Here is a 15,459-nt window from a genome sequence, read left to right on the forward strand (position 1 = left end):
GTCTTCAGGATGTGGGCACAAGTCTTACCATTTTATAGATGAGAAGTTTAAAATACGTGTTTCCCACCACAGTTTAATGGGTTTGAATCCAGTATCCTTAAACACACTTTCTTAACCACAGTTTTGCAAATATTGTGGAATCTTCTATTTCAATTGACAATAATATCAACCACTAACATTGACCACTTTGGTTTACCTTGTCAGGTCCAAGCCAGAACTAGGTAACTTGGGAGCAGAACCCAAGTTAGATGTGTGACCTCTTCCTCTAGTAAGACCCCCATTTCCACAGCCTTGTGCAACTTCCTCAAGTTTCCCTGGTCCTGGGACAAGTTGTAACAAGGAGATGGATGGCTGGAAGAACGGGACCCTGGCAGCCACAGCTCCAGACCTAAGCAGGCATCCCCACCCGATATGACACCATCCTCCCCGCTCACCTGCCGCAAACCTGCCTCGTCAGCCTTCCTTTCAGAGGAACGCTGGGCTGCGGGCCCAGGCATCCTTAGGGATCGTTGCTGTTCAGTCTTCCAGTCGAGTCCGACTCTCTGCGACCCCGTGGACTGCAGCACACCAGGCTTCTCTGCCCCTCACCATCTCCTGAAGTTTGCCCAAGTCCGTGTCCAAACTCGCAACTGGCGAACCCAGGAGAGGAGCACCCCAACCCCGCGTCTCCCTTGGCTTCCCATTCTCCTCCTGTCTCCATCCGTCTCCTAGTCTGTGGCTCAGTGTTTTCTCCCCGAGGATGGCTCCGATCCCGTGGCTAAGCAGAAGCCTGGGACCACAGGCAGCAAGAGTTAAGCACAAGCTAGATGCAGGTGCTTTTTGTGACTCCTAAGTCTGGCGGGGCCATTGTAAACCAGCCCCCTGCTCTGGGCGGGGGAACACACAGGGAGCTCCCTAGCACCACGCCACACACATTTACAAGCCACCGTGAGGAAGGCGGCAATCATGTGCCCCGTGCCATCCCATGTCCACACTCAAAACCAGTTCAGTGACACCTAAGTTCCTCTCGACCTAATCTAGTGACGCATCCTGGAAACGGACACTAGAAATGGGCAAGGCTGCCCGTGCCCCCTGGCAGCATCACCCGGGCTCAGGCATGCAGGCCACTCGGGCGAGGAAGGCACAGCCGTGCAGGAAGGGCCACGGGCCACGCACAGTGCATGGGGCGGGGCGTTCCTGGAACCAGCAGGCACCTTCCCTCAGATCACTCTTCCGTCCCGCAGAGAAAAACCACAAAAGACCTCCAAGCTGCTTGTAGTCTCCATTTTTTATTTTTTTTACAAAAACCCAACGTAAGACCATTGTGCTCATGACTGGAAAAGGGGTGGGGAGGATGCACACGGCATGAGTACTAGGAGAGCCTGCCCCTCCAGAGCGTGAGCACTGGCAGGCCACTCCGGAGCGGGGACTCCTCGGGGCAGGGCGCCCGGGCCCTGCTGGAGCGGCGGCGCACACAGGCGGGGGCCCCGGCGCAGGTCTGGTGGGCGCCTCCCCTCAGGCGGGGGTCTCTCGGGAGGGAGCAGACTGGCCCACTGGGGAGCAAGGGTGCGCTGGGCTCCGCGAGCGCAGTCGGCAGTGGGCGCTCCCGGGACAGCTGACGACGTCTCGGGTGCCGGCAGGGCTGTGCCAGGCTCCAGGAGTCAGCCAGGTGGCGCAGACAACTCTGGACTCCCCAAGGTGAACAGGCATCAAAGGCACTGGAAGCCTGGATCTGGGCGGCCCCCGAACCCGCCTGGCAAAATGTGACGCTGTTTTCTGGGAGACCCGACTAGGCCCCCGAGAGCCCTGCCCCCGCCTCTCGCCGTGAGGCGTGTCCTTTACAGACCCAGCCCGTGTCCACCGGAGCCTGCACTCCCGGCTCCTCCAAGTCAGTGCCGCGCTCAGGTCAGACGGCGCCCCTCGTCTGCGCTGACGTCACCTCCCCCCACCACCCCACAGTGTCCTGTGATGTCATCCCCCACCTCAGAGCACCAGCTGCTCCGGATCTGTCCTGACACCAGGGACCCCGTGCCCTGGCTCCCCCTCGGCGGGTCCTGACACAGCTACTTTCTCACCAGGGACCCCATGCTCAGAGGCCGTCCAGGGGTTCCTCACATTAAGAGAGACAAGATAAAAATAGCAGCCACATTTATAGCTCAAAACACCACACTCTTTGGCTTCCCAAAGGGAAGAAGGCTACTGCTAAAAAGAATCAAGTCCAGGGTCAAAGAAGGAGTAATTAGAAAGTCAGGAGGTGGGGGTCTGGACCCCTTTGCTGGGCTGCCGAGCAGCAGAGCTCATTTCCTAGGAAGCAGCCTCAGCAGGGGAGACACAGGGAGATGCCAGCAGGGAGTTCAGGAAGACACAGCCCAGTCCTGCCTGCCGATGGGGCGGGTCCCTCAGGTCCAGCAGCCCTCCAGGGGGGTGCTCTCTCGAGGACAGAGCTGGCTTCAGGTGACACTTGAAGAGGACCCTCTGGGGGGCAGGAAGGTCAGAGAGGGATGTGCCCCCTGGAAACAGGTGCGTGGAAGGTGGAGGTCTGGGGAAGAGGGAGCTGGCTTAAGGCATGTGTGTGCCCAGGACAGGCCCGAGCTTGTGTTCCGTCACTGAGGGGAACCTCCTAGACTCAGCCTCACCGGAGGAAGGGGGGTCCAGAAATAACGGCAGAGGCCACGTGCTACATCCCAGCCACCACCAGTGACACCACTCTCTTCAGTTCCCCTACTGCTGCCACCACCAGAAAAGAAAAAAAGTTAGCTTCCTTCTATTTCAGCCCAGGAAAAGAGAGACTGAAACCCACAGGGGGAAGTGGGAATATGGGATGTGAACACCTGTTCAATTTCAGGCTGGATTTGAGCTTAACCCAACAAATCCTATCCTCCCATCATTCTGACATAGACCAAACTAACCCCGGCGGCGGGGCCTGGCACCCACCCAGCCTGAAGGATCTAGGAACTACAGGATGCGGGTCCAGATGGGGTGGGGAAGGTGAATTTCACCCAGGTATCATCCCAAGGCAGGTGCCTTGCTGTGGCTCCCGGCCAGCCGGGTGGGGATCAAAGGGTGCTGTGCTCACTTGCTCTGAGCCAGAGAGAGCCGGCCGACCTGCAACCAACCACTCAGACCCCCCTGAAGTGTAGTGGCCAGGCATCTGCTCTCTACGTGAGAGAACCTTCAGGAAAGTCTGCAGCCAAAGCACAACAGGTCTTTAAAAGGAGGGTCAAACAAAATTAACCATTTGGGGGTCTATCTGCGGTCTCAGTCCTTCCTGTCCTCACTCTCAGACAGCGGGGAAAGGGGAGCCAGGTCAAATACACAGACAGCACAGGCAGCAGGAAGTCCTCGACCTACCTGTCCCAGGCAGGGAAGCCCAGCTGCCCCCAAATATGCAGGCCCTCCGTCCCACTGAGAACTCGAGTGCAGGACAACGCGAGCCACAGAGTGCTGCTGCCAACAGGAGGCGGGGAAGGAGCCAACCCACAGGTCTTAACCCATGTAAGACCCCCCGGTGCCACGCCAGCCCTTTCTCGATTCTGCACACACAGCTCCTGGGGAGGATGGAGACCATCTTTAAGGATGAGCCAGGTACAGGAAGGCCAGGACCCTTCTCCACCAAAATACAGACCACCATGGTGGGACCCTCACTTTGTGAGATGGGCAGAAACGCCAAGCTCCCCCTCAAATACATACATATGTATATGTCTGTGAGTGTGTGTGCATATATCTGTATATACCCACATATACACACACACACATATGTGTATATATACATACATATATATAAATAAACCTTGAATGGCAAATCTGAAACTTTTTAAATAATAATAATAGTTGTTAGTGAATTAAAAAACCACAAGCCAGCTGTGCTGGGCTCATGAGCTGTGTGAGTGACTCCCCAGAGTCCCCATGGTCCTCAGTGTAAGCTATCGTCAGTGCCCTGTTAGGGAGCCCTGGTGGCCTGGGACCAGGCTTCCGGGCCCAGTGCCGCCAACTTCAAGAGCAAGGCAGCCCGCCCCTCCCGCCTCCCTGCGCCTCTCCCAGCAGAGGGCCTGGCCCGACCACGGCGGGCGTCCCTCAGGCCCTCCAGTGTGCAGGGCCCCCGAGCCGCCTCCCTCGCTCTGCTCGTCCTCTCCCCGCCGTGCAGTGCCCCTAGATGAACTTGAAGCACTTGGTCTTGTCGTGGGGCAGGCGGGTCTTGAAGAGCACAGAGTCCACGCGGAACTGCGTGTACAGCAGGGGCATGTAGCCGTACACCTTGACAAAGAAGTTGATACACTTGTGCCGCTCGTGGAAGTGGGAATCATCGTGTGACAGAGCCTGAGGGCATCCTGGACATCGGAAAGTCCACCGTGAGGTCACCTGGGAGCGGGAAGAAAGGGAAGAAAGGGGAAGAGAGGGTGAGAACCACGGTGTGGTGCGGACAGAGGCCCCGCAGCTCAGTCTATGAGGCCTCCGTTTCCATGGCAACGACGCAGAGCCCGATGCTCACCCTTACTCACAGAGTCCTCGTCCTGCCGGGGACATATTCAGCATCTACACTGTCGGTAAGGATGTGCTTTCCAAATGGGCCATACTTAGCAGATACCGAAAGCCTTGAAGTCTCAGCGTTTCTTATCTCAGTGACTCTACTTCTGGTATTTCTCCTGGCTGCACAGCCAGATGTTGTAGGTGCACAGTTGTTCATCTCATCCATGTTTTTAACAGCAAGATGCTGGAAAACTACCCATCAAAAGGGGACTAGTTAAATAATCATAAAATACTACACATCCCCTGGAGAAGGAAATGGCAACCCACTCCAGTACTCTTGCCTGGAGAATCCCATGAAGGGAGAGGCCTGGTCGGCTGCAGTCCATGGGGTCGCAAAGAGTCAGACACAACTGAGTGACTTTACTCACTTACTCACATGAATGCGCTAGAAACCATTAAGCTGCTCACTGTTTTATTGTTTATTTATGTGGCTGCATTGGGTCTTAGCTGGGGCATGTGGGAGCTCTGTTGAGGCATACGGACTCTCTAGCTGTGTCTCGAGGGCTCAGTAGTGGTGGCACGCGGGCTTAGATGCTCCATGCCAAGTGGGGGCCTCAGTTTCCTGACCAGGGCTGGAACCCGTTGTTCCCACACTGCAAGGTGGATTCTTAACCACTGGAGCACCAGGAGAGTCCCAAGTTGTACACTTGAAATGAGTGAATTATATAAAATTACATTTAATGATCTTTAAATTATATCTCAATAAATACTACACATCCATTAAAAAGAAGTTTAAGAAAGTCATATTTAAAGACAGGGGAAAGTGATCATATTATAGTTTACTGGTTATTATTATGATGAATTTCAAGCAATCAGGAATGTATGCAGAGTAATACAACAGCTTCACCGCCAGCAACACAGCAGCCCAGACAATATAAGCCCCCTCAGCAGAGAATGCCCAAAAAGGCAGGACGAAATATAGAAGCCATCTCTTTAAATATACTGGCTGAGCCTGTAATGAAAGAAATGAAATCCTCAGAAGTCAAAGGAGTGAGAAGGCTTGAATCCAGAGAGACAGTAGGAGCTCCAGTCTTCCTGAAGCTGGGGCAGCCACTGTCATCGAATCCGATCAGAGACATGCTGAGGGGACCCAGCAGAAGGCCACGTGGGTGGGAGGCAGCCCCAGAGAGCAAGGTCAGGTGAAGCACCGCTTCCTGCTTAGTCTGAGCTTCAAGAGGAGGAAACATCCCCTCTATAACCTCAAGCTGGTCTCACACAGCTGAGGCTACAATTTATGTCACCCGTGTGTCCCAATGTGCTAATTTAGCGTGAACAGGTCTGAAGCAGGTGGTGAGCCCAGGCACACGAGAGAAACAAGTGCAAGCCCTCTCAGATCCAGGCCTCAAAGTGCCGTAAGAAGCATCCAAAGAATATGACCTCACAGTCAAACATCACACAACAGGGATGGGTCACGTGAACGAGAATATGCAGAAAGAAACAAGAGAGCCAAGCGCTGCTCAAGGCAGGATCCTCAGACAGAGACAGAGACAGTAAATGGGTCTCAGACGCACAATAAAATGCTGAAAGAGCACTCACAGTTTGATGGAAGAAACAGGGACTATCAGAAAAAGCCCGTGCAGATATGAAAAGGAGCCAAATAAGGACTCCCCTGGGGAGGCGGTGGTTAACACCACGCTTCCAATTTCCAATGCAAGCAGTGCAGGTTCGATTCCTGGTGAGGAGACCAAGATCCCACACGCGGCATGGCGCAGTCAAAACGAGAAAAGGATAAAGAACCAAACAGAACAACAGAAATGGGAAGCACATAAACTCGCTGTGAGCATCATCTCCTGATGGTTTGTAAGGCAAGCCACTAAGCTGCATGTCAACTGCATCTCAATAAAGCTGGGAAGGAAGAGAAGCACACTGAACTAAATCAGATACTCAGTGGCTGGGTGAGGAGAAAATCAGGGATAAAAAGAATACTGAAATTACTCCCAGAATGGAAAATACTGGACGAAAGCTTTAAAGAAATATGAAAGTGAGATGAAGAGACACGGAGGGCTTCCCTGGTGGCTCAGCGGTAAAGATTCCGCCTGCCGATGATGCAGGAGACACGGGTTCAGTCCCTGATCCGGCAGATCCCACAGGCCTCAGAGCAACGAAGCCCACGCGCCACAAGCACGGACCTGCGCTCCAGAGGCGGGAGCACAGCTGCCGAAGCCCGCACGCCCGAGAGCCCGTGTTCCGCAGCAAGAGAAGCCGCCTCGGCGGGAAGGCCGGGCGCCGCAGCGGGAGAGCAGCCCCGCTCGCCCCAACTCAAGAAAAGCCGGAGCGACAGCCAAGACCCAGCACAGCCACAAACAGATAAACAACGTTATTTTTAAAAAAGACGGAGAGACGTGGAAAGAGGTAACTGTATGAGTCCATTTATTTAAAGTTGAAAGCTGATCCTGGAACAGAAAAAAGCTAGCATTCCCGCAGGTGAGCTCTCCCTCCTGCCCTGAGCTGAGCCGCCTGCCTCCTGGGGCCCAGCGCACACTCTGCCCTTCTGGATAGATCCCTGCAGGAGGGCGTGTGCAAGGCAAGACACTCCAGCAGTACAAGATTAAGTTAGAGGGGACCTGTCTTAGCAGATACAAAAACTAATTCTAAAGCTATGACAATTCGTGTGAATTTGGCACATGAACAAACTGGACCAGCAGACCAGAGTAAAGAACACTTGATCCACGTGCACACAGACATCTGCTGAGTGACCTTCCAGCACTGCACGCCCCTGGGTATGGATGAACTGAGTGTGCAATGGACACTGCTTAGGAGACAAAAATGAAATCGGGGCCCTAGCTCACATTATACGCAAAAATCACTTCCACAAGGATTAATGATTTAAATACAACAAGGCAAAACCTAAAACTTTTAGAAGGGTATGGGGGAGAGCCTACTTAAGACTCTGGGGCAATGAAAATACACTACAGTCACAAGCATCAACACTGACTGAGCTCACAGACTGACTTTTTATAAACCTAAATGCAGAGGAACACATACAGTCTGATTCCATTTACACAAAGTTTAAAGACACCGGTCACTTAGAGATGAATGAGGGTGTGAAAGTCGCTCAGTCGTGTCCAGCCCTTTGCGACCCCATGGACTATACAGTCTATGGGATTCTCCAGGCCAGAATCCTGCAGCGGGCAGTCTATCCCTTCTCCAGGGATCTTCCCAACTCAGGGATCAAACCCAGGTCTCCCAAACTGAAGGCGGATTCTTTACCAGCTGAACCACAAGGCAAGCCCTAGAGATGAATACACATCAGTAAAAACGCTTTTCAAGGGAGGAGGGGAAGGGGATTTTTAAAACTCAACTCAGGGTAGCAGTTATCAATGGAGGGAAGCAGCAGGCCGGGATTACCGAGGTACAAATACAAGGAGTTGGTAGTGAGAATGTTAAACTTTCTCATTTTTAGTTATCATTTTTATCGCACGGGTTATTTGTTTAAAGATCAAGGGACTTCCCTGGGGGTCCAGTGGCTAAGACTCCGCTCTCCCAATGCACTCTCAGGTTCCATCCCTGGTCAGGAAACTAGATCCCACATGCCACAACTAAGATCCAACACAGTCAAATAAATATCTCCAAAAAGAATCAAGCATGGCTGTGTATGTATGAAACACACACTACTATTGGTTTAAAATATATGAATGAAATGTTATGCTTAAAGGGGGGAAGAACATAACAAACAAGCAAACCCACCAAGTTTGTCAAATGTTGACACTCTGTCCGATTTGTTTCAGGCTACACATATATTTTTCTTTTTTTGCAAAAGAAACAGAATATTACAAAGAGTTAATCTGTATGCCACCCTCCCTCCCTCCTTTCGGCTCCTGCAATGTCATGGGGAACATGACCTTCAATTATACTTGACAAAACCAAACTTTCTTCACAATAAATGTCCCAATGTACACACCCACAAGCCCTGATCAACATCTGCAATTTCTATACATCCTTACTGCCATCTGGAACCATCACACTTTCATTTCTGCCCACTTCATGTGTATAAACTATATCACATTAACTTCCACTTCCCTGATTACTACAGAAGATTAGTATCCTTCCACATGTTCATTAATCATCTGCTGCTGCTAAGTCGCTTCAGTCGTGTCCAACTCTGTGCGACCCCATAGACGGCAGCCCACCGGGCTCCCCCATCTCTGGGATTCTCCAGGCAAGAATACTGGAGTGGATTGCCATTTCCTTCTCCAATGCATGAAAGTGAAAACTCATTAACTATCTAGGTTTCTACTACACTGAACTACTTTCTTACATACTTAAGGAATCAACTGAGTAGTCATCTCCTTTGGAAATCCTTTACCTGGGTATCAATTCTTTGTCATGTACCAGGACTGCCAATGTCACAGTCTGGATATAGTTTTTTGAACAAAGCTTTCAACTTTAATACCAATCAAACCAATCAGTCTTCTCTAGATTTTGTACTTTGTTTCTCTTTGTCTATATCGCAAAAATACTTCTGTATTTTTTGTTACAGGTTTTAAAGCTTGCTATTAACATTTGGTTTATTAACCCATCTGGAGTTTACTTTGTGTATGGTATGACATGTACTTCTGTTCCATACAGAAACCAGTTATTCCCAAGAGGCCACCTTTATCATCTGTCAAGCTTCTGTGCAGGTGTGGGCCTGGGTCTGCATTCTGCCCTGTACCACTGACTTTGTCAGTCTCTGCGCCAAGACCACAGGCACCTGTCCTGATTATGTACTTTAATATCGAGCCACGCTTTCTGACGGCAAGCTCCCCTCCTCCTCACTAGTGCCTTAGCTATCCTGGCTCTTTGCCTTTCAATACAAATCTGAGGATATGTTTGTCAAGTTTCACTCCAAGCCAAATTAAACCAAATAAAGTGTCCTACTAGAAGAATTTTTTTTTTGATGGTGTGATGGTTAATTTTATTGCCACCTAATGAGATTTTGATTAGAGTTACACCAACATTTTAGACTTGGGGAGAACCGCTATGCTGACCATATGAATGTGGTTGTGGTCTCTACCTCCATTTATTTAGTGGGTAACCTTGAGAAACCTGTATGCAGGTCAGGAAGCAACAGCTAGAACTGGACATGGAACAACAGACTGGTTCCAAACTGGAAAAGGAGTACGTCAAGGCTGTATATATTGTCACCCTGCTTATTTAACTTCTATGCAGAGTACATCATGAGAAATGCTGGACTGGAAGAAGCACAAGCTGGAATCAAGATTGCTGGGAGAAATATCAGTAACCTCAGATACGCGATGACACCACCCTTATGGCAGAAAATGAAGAGGAACTAAAGAGCCTCTTGATGAAAGTGAAAGAGGAGAGTGAAAAAGTTGGCTTAAAGCTCAACATTCAGAAAACGAAGATCATGGCATCTGGTCCCATCACTTCATGGGAAATCGATGGGGAAACAGGAGAAACAGTATCAGACTTTATTTTGGGGGGGCTCCAAAATCACTGCAGATGGTGACTGCAGCCATGAAATTAAAAGACGCTTACTCCTTGGAAGGAAAGTTATGACCAACCTAGATAGCATATTGAAAAGAAGAGACATTACTTTGCCAACAAAGGTCCGTTTAGTCAAGGCTATGTTTCTTCCAGTAATCATGTATGGATGTGAGAGCTGGACTGTTAAGAAGGCTGAGCACCGAAGAATTGATGCTTTTAAACTGTGGTGTTGGAGAAGACTCCTGAGAGTCCCTTGGACTGCAAGGAGATCCAACCAGTCCATCCTAAAGGAGATCAGTCCTGGGTGTGCATTGGAAGGACTGATTCTAAAGCAGAAACTCCAATACTTTGGCCACTTCATGCAAACAGTTGACTCATTTGAAAAGACTCTGATGCTGGGAGGATTGGGGGCAGGAGGAGAAGGGGACGACAGAGGATGAGATGGCTGGATGGCATCACCGACTCAATGGATGTGAGTCTGAGTGAACTCTGGAAGTTGGTGATGGACAGGGAGGCCTGGGATGCTGCGATTCATGGGGTCACAACAGTCGGACACAACTGAGCGACTGAACTGAACTGAACCGAGCCTTACCTTACTACTGACTTCAACAGGGACATTCTAAACTTTCACAGTTAAGTGTAATACTATTTGCTATAGTATTCATGCAGTTAATGTTGCGCGTTTTGCTTAGTCGTGTCCGACTCTTTGTGACCCCGTGGACTGTAGCCCACCTGGCTCCAGGCAAGAATACTGGAGTGGGTTGCCATTCCCTTCTCCAGGGCATCTCCCCGGCCCAGGTATCGAACCCCAGTCTAACACACTGCAGGAGCCACCAGAGAAGGCCCCATTCAGTCAATAAATTCTGGAAATTCTCATACTGTACTTTCAAGACTGCCCCTCCCAGCTCTCGAGTCTTCCCTTTCTGGCACTGTGTTAGATTTTGCAGCCTTCACATCTCTTCATCTTTCTTATTTTCCGTCTCTTTGTGTCTCCATAATACCTTCTCAGAAATGTATTCACATTATTCACACATAGTCTACTAGGTCATTAACTTTCTCTTCAGCTGTCTTATCCCATTGACAAAGACTGTCATTTTAATAACTATAATTTTCATTCCCACTAGTTCTATTTAGGTTTTCTAAATCTGCATGTTCTATTTTCTTTCTGAATATATTTTTTCCTGAATAATTTTAAAATTATTATTACTATGATAAACTGAGAAAATGATTAAAATGGGATGGCCCATCCTGTTAATTCCAGTTGAAGAATACTCACCACCCACAGCCAGTATTAGCAATCAGAAGTCCAGCTGCTAGAGTTGAAACTAAGGAGTGATCATGACCACAGGCCAGGGCGCCCAGCACACTCACACCAGAGATAAAACTCTGAAGGAGTCATGACCCCCAGGGGTCCCTTCACAGGACTCCACCATCCGCTTCCCGCACCCTCCCACTCCTGGCAGTTCTCTAGACATCTTCCGGGTTACAGACAACAGCACGTCACTTACTACTCTCCCCATCAGCTTTGACTGCAGCAGGAGACGGATGTCAAGGGCTTAGAGAAGGAAGGCTGTAATCAAACCACATCTGTGTCCAGTATTTCACTCTGTTCTCCCTGCACCTCATCTCGGATGCCAGCACTCAAGGGAGAAGTCTCTTAACCTGCAAATAACTCCACTCTAGCACAAAAAGGTATTTATACTGCTTTTATAAGGCATTTTCTCCTTATATATGTTCCTTTTATAAAGGTATTTTCACTGAAGCAGTGGTTTCCAAATAAATGTTTTTAATCATGTAACCCACTACTAAAAAAATGGTGTGATTGCAACCCAGTACATTTATTTTTTTAAAAAAAATCTATATATAGGAACTTTCCTGGTGGTCCAGTGGCTACAAATATACATAGAGAGAGAGCTGAGAAAAAACTGAGGGCGAGAGGAGAAGGGGGCAACAGAGGATGAGACAGTTGGATGGCATCACGGACTCAATGGACATGAGTTTGAGGAAACTCAGGAAGACAGTAAAGGGCAGAAAAGCCTAGTGTGCTGGAGTTCATGGGGTCACAAAGAGCTGGACGTGACTGAGGGACTAAGCAACCACTCTATATATACGTGTGTGTGTGTGTATGTAACATACTAAAACATACAAAAAATTAAGAAGAATAAAGTCAATCATATAAAGTGAAGTTTGAACACTTACTAAAGCAACATCATGGATTATATTTTACACAGGAATAGTTCAAGTAATTTAGTCTAAGGAAAGTTCTGCTTAGTAATGGTACGGAAAATCCTTAATAGATGTTGAGAACTTACTCAGCATTAATATTAAGACATTTACTTATATATCCTCTCTCTATTTCCTTATCCCATAAGCCATCTCCACTTGTCTTCTCTATGCTTTATGAGTTTTTCATCCTTTATTCTGAATGAAGTCTATTTACATTCTAGATCTCTCCTCTTCAAAAAATTAATAGCACATTATTCAAAGCAACAATATGAAATTAACTCTGTGTGGTTTATTTAGTCGATATTGTCAAGATATTAACATACTGAAAGAATACAGCTATCACCTAAAACAGTCATGCCTTCCTAATTATAACAAGGGAGGGGACAGTGAAAATTTGAAGTATTTAAAGCAAAAGAAAAAATTACTAATTTATAATATTAAATAGTATATATACCTGATAAAGTTAGGTAAATTAATGAAAATACTGAGTTCAAATTGGTTCTATAATATGAAGTAAATAACTGGACCCAGAATTTGAAAACAGGCTCAACTTACTGAGCCTCTGACTTTAAAAAGTCATTCTAATTTTTCCAGTTTTCACTTTTGTCACTCAGTCGCTAAGTCGTATCCGACTTTCTGCGATGCCACGCTGCCCTGTCCTTCACTATCCCCCCGGGTTTGCTCAGATTTATGTCCACTGAGTCAGTAATGCTATCTAACCATCTCATCCTCTGCAGCCCCCTTCTCTCTTTGCCTTCAATCTTTGTCAGCATCAGGGTCTTTCCACTGAATCGGATCAGGTAGCCAAAGAATCATGTATACCATAGCAAATTATTTCCACCTCACTCTACACTGGAGAGATGTTTAACCAATGAAACACTGGCCTAATAACAGACAAACATGCTTCCAAGAAGATGAAAAATTCACCATGTCTGTGAGTGCTTAATGTTACTGATGGTATTATTAGGTACCTAATCACTCAGATACTTTAAATTTTCATGAATAATGTCTTATGATCTACTAGGGAGTTATAATTAGAAAGCAAACATCTGGCTGGAGTCCTGTCCCTGGTTACACTAGAAAGGATAAATAAGGAACAGAAAAGTCCACCAATCACTAATTTCTTTATAAGACCTTTGCCTCCCTTCCTTAGAATTCACAAAGAAGCATGCTTTTTTATCATTTACTATCAGATCTACCACAGTACCTGGAAAACGTTATTTTATATAAAAATACTATCATCATTCAGAGTTTTTAAAAAAACACACACACAATTTGGTGCATTATTTTGCTAATTATTCTTCTCTTACGAGGCTTTAGCAGAAGGCTAAAGAATCTGAGAAACTCTGGGGTAACCAGGAGTGAAGTTACAACCCTGAGCCACACCTGGCAAAAGGCTGGAATGGGTATGGATGAATGCACAAAGCCCCAAGTGCTTCTCTATTTGTCTGCTACGCTTTGTTGCTGGAATCAGCGTTCTCTAGTTACCACTCTTGCTTAAAACTAAAGATACAGTTTGACCATCATTATTTGTACAGCCTAGTGGCGACTTAGTCTAGAACTTACATTCAAAATGTACAATAAGAAGAATGAAATATACACCAAATTATTATTTACTCATGGCCCTAATGATATCCACGAAGTTAAAACTATTTTATAAGATTAAATAATATGACTTTTTGAGGATGATACAAGGACATCAGGTGTGCATCCATAACATGAAACACTGACAGAGCATAGTCATAAATACTATTAATCGGCACTGCCAGACTCTCCAGTGTTAACTGTTACGAGGCCTTCACCGTAGCCCTCACCAGGAGAGCTCCCACCTGTCTGAACCTACATTGACGACAGAGACAGCGGCGGGACCGGTCTTTATGTGCACCAAGTATGAAACTGGTAATAGTCTGGTCAGATCTAGTCACCAACTCTAAGACAGAGAAGGAACTCAAACGTCTACAATTTGGGGGTACTCTTGTTTTGTATAAATACCTTATAAAGAACTTATGTGCCAGGCACTATTCTTAGAGTTTTACACACCTTAACTCAGAAATCCTCACATTTTGGGTGCCAAGGACACATCACCTCCCATTCTGGTTTGGCAATCTGGGGAAGCCTGTGGACCCTCCTCAGAATGCTTTTAGACATGTAAAATGTAAGAAATTGCAAAGGAAATGGCAGAGGATGAGATGGTCAGATAGCATCACTGACTCAATGGACATGAATCTGAGCAAACTCTGGGAGACGGCGGAGAACAGAGAAGCTTGGTGTGCTGCAGGCCAGGGGGTCGCAAAGAGTCAGACACGACCTAAGGACTGAACAGCAACAAAGGGAACAGGTAATACTGAAACACAGAGATACATGTACTCTTTTAAAAGTAACACAATCTAGGGAAAAGTTAGTAACTGCCATAATTTCAAAGAAGTGAGGAACGTTAACAGTACTTCACAATAAACGTAATGTGATATGAAAATATCTATGAGTTCTGGTGAAAAATCAGTTACCACCAGTCCTCTTATGAATTACAGCCTGCTTTATAACTGATAAAAAGGATAAATTCCAATTCAAGATCAGTGAAATTAAAGATGTAACATTTCCCTATTCAAATTCCAATCACTGATTTCTATCCATTTACACCTGAGAAAGTGAAGACCCTCATTAAACCCTGAAGTGATCCTATTTGGCTGGTGGCCTCATCATCCCATTTTACAGATGAGGACTCTGAAGTACGGTGAGTTACGCACCGCACAACTGCAAAGTAAGTGAGCTGGGTACACATGCACCCCAGTCCCGTGCACGGCGGGGCCCTACCTTGATGGGGGGTTTCCGAGTGATGTGGGAGACGAGGAAGTTCATGGCGATGTCCTCACAGTTGATATATTCATCCACCATATCTCGGATGGCCTGGGGCATCACGTAAGAATACAGGTAGGCATAATACTGCCGGGGCAGAAACAGAAGCACATACTGTGTTAGAGGCCACAGTTCCTTGCCTTTCAGCAAAAATACGCACAGGGCTGCTAGGAAGCATGTTGCGGGGGAGGTTGGGTGTGGCAACCTCCAGGAAGCACCACTGGCATTTAGGGAGGCGGGCCCAGGGATGCTGAACACCTGAAAGGCAGATATTCCACACTAAAGAATTAGCCCATCCAAACTGCCATTATCACCCTCTTTGAGAATCAAACCTTCATGCAGTCTCCTTGGTACCACAGTGATTCTGCAACAACATAAACATCTATCAAATTCGGCTGGACACTCGTTCAGCTGAACAACGTTCTCTCTGACAAAGCAAGTTAC

General features: G+C 47.6%; 1 protein-coding gene across 3 annotated transcripts in view; it reads right to left on the reverse strand.

Annotated features, from left to right (window-relative positions):
• The window catches only part of EXTL3 (exostosin like glycosyltransferase 3), a 132,661-nt gene continuing 118,451 nt past the window's right edge, over positions 1,250-15,459 (reverse strand). For all 3 annotated transcript variants that reach the window (XM_018051859.1, XM_018051858.1, XM_018051860.1), the window contains 2 exons: positions 14,974-15,102; positions 1,250-4,338 (listed from right to left, as the gene is read on the reverse strand). In XM_018051859.1, coding sequence (XP_017907348.1) covers positions 4,129-4,338; positions 14,974-15,102 — 339 coding nt within the window. In that variant the 3' untranslated portion in view covers positions 1,250-4,128. The remainder of the gene's footprint in view (positions 4,339-14,973; positions 15,103-15,459) is intronic.

The sequence above is a fragment of the Capra hircus genome, chromosome 8, assembly GCF_001704415.2.
Source record: "Capra hircus breed San Clemente chromosome 8, ASM170441v1, whole genome shotgun sequence".
NCBI classification, from domain to species: Eukaryota; Metazoa; Chordata; class Mammalia; order Artiodactyla; family Bovidae; genus Capra; species Capra hircus.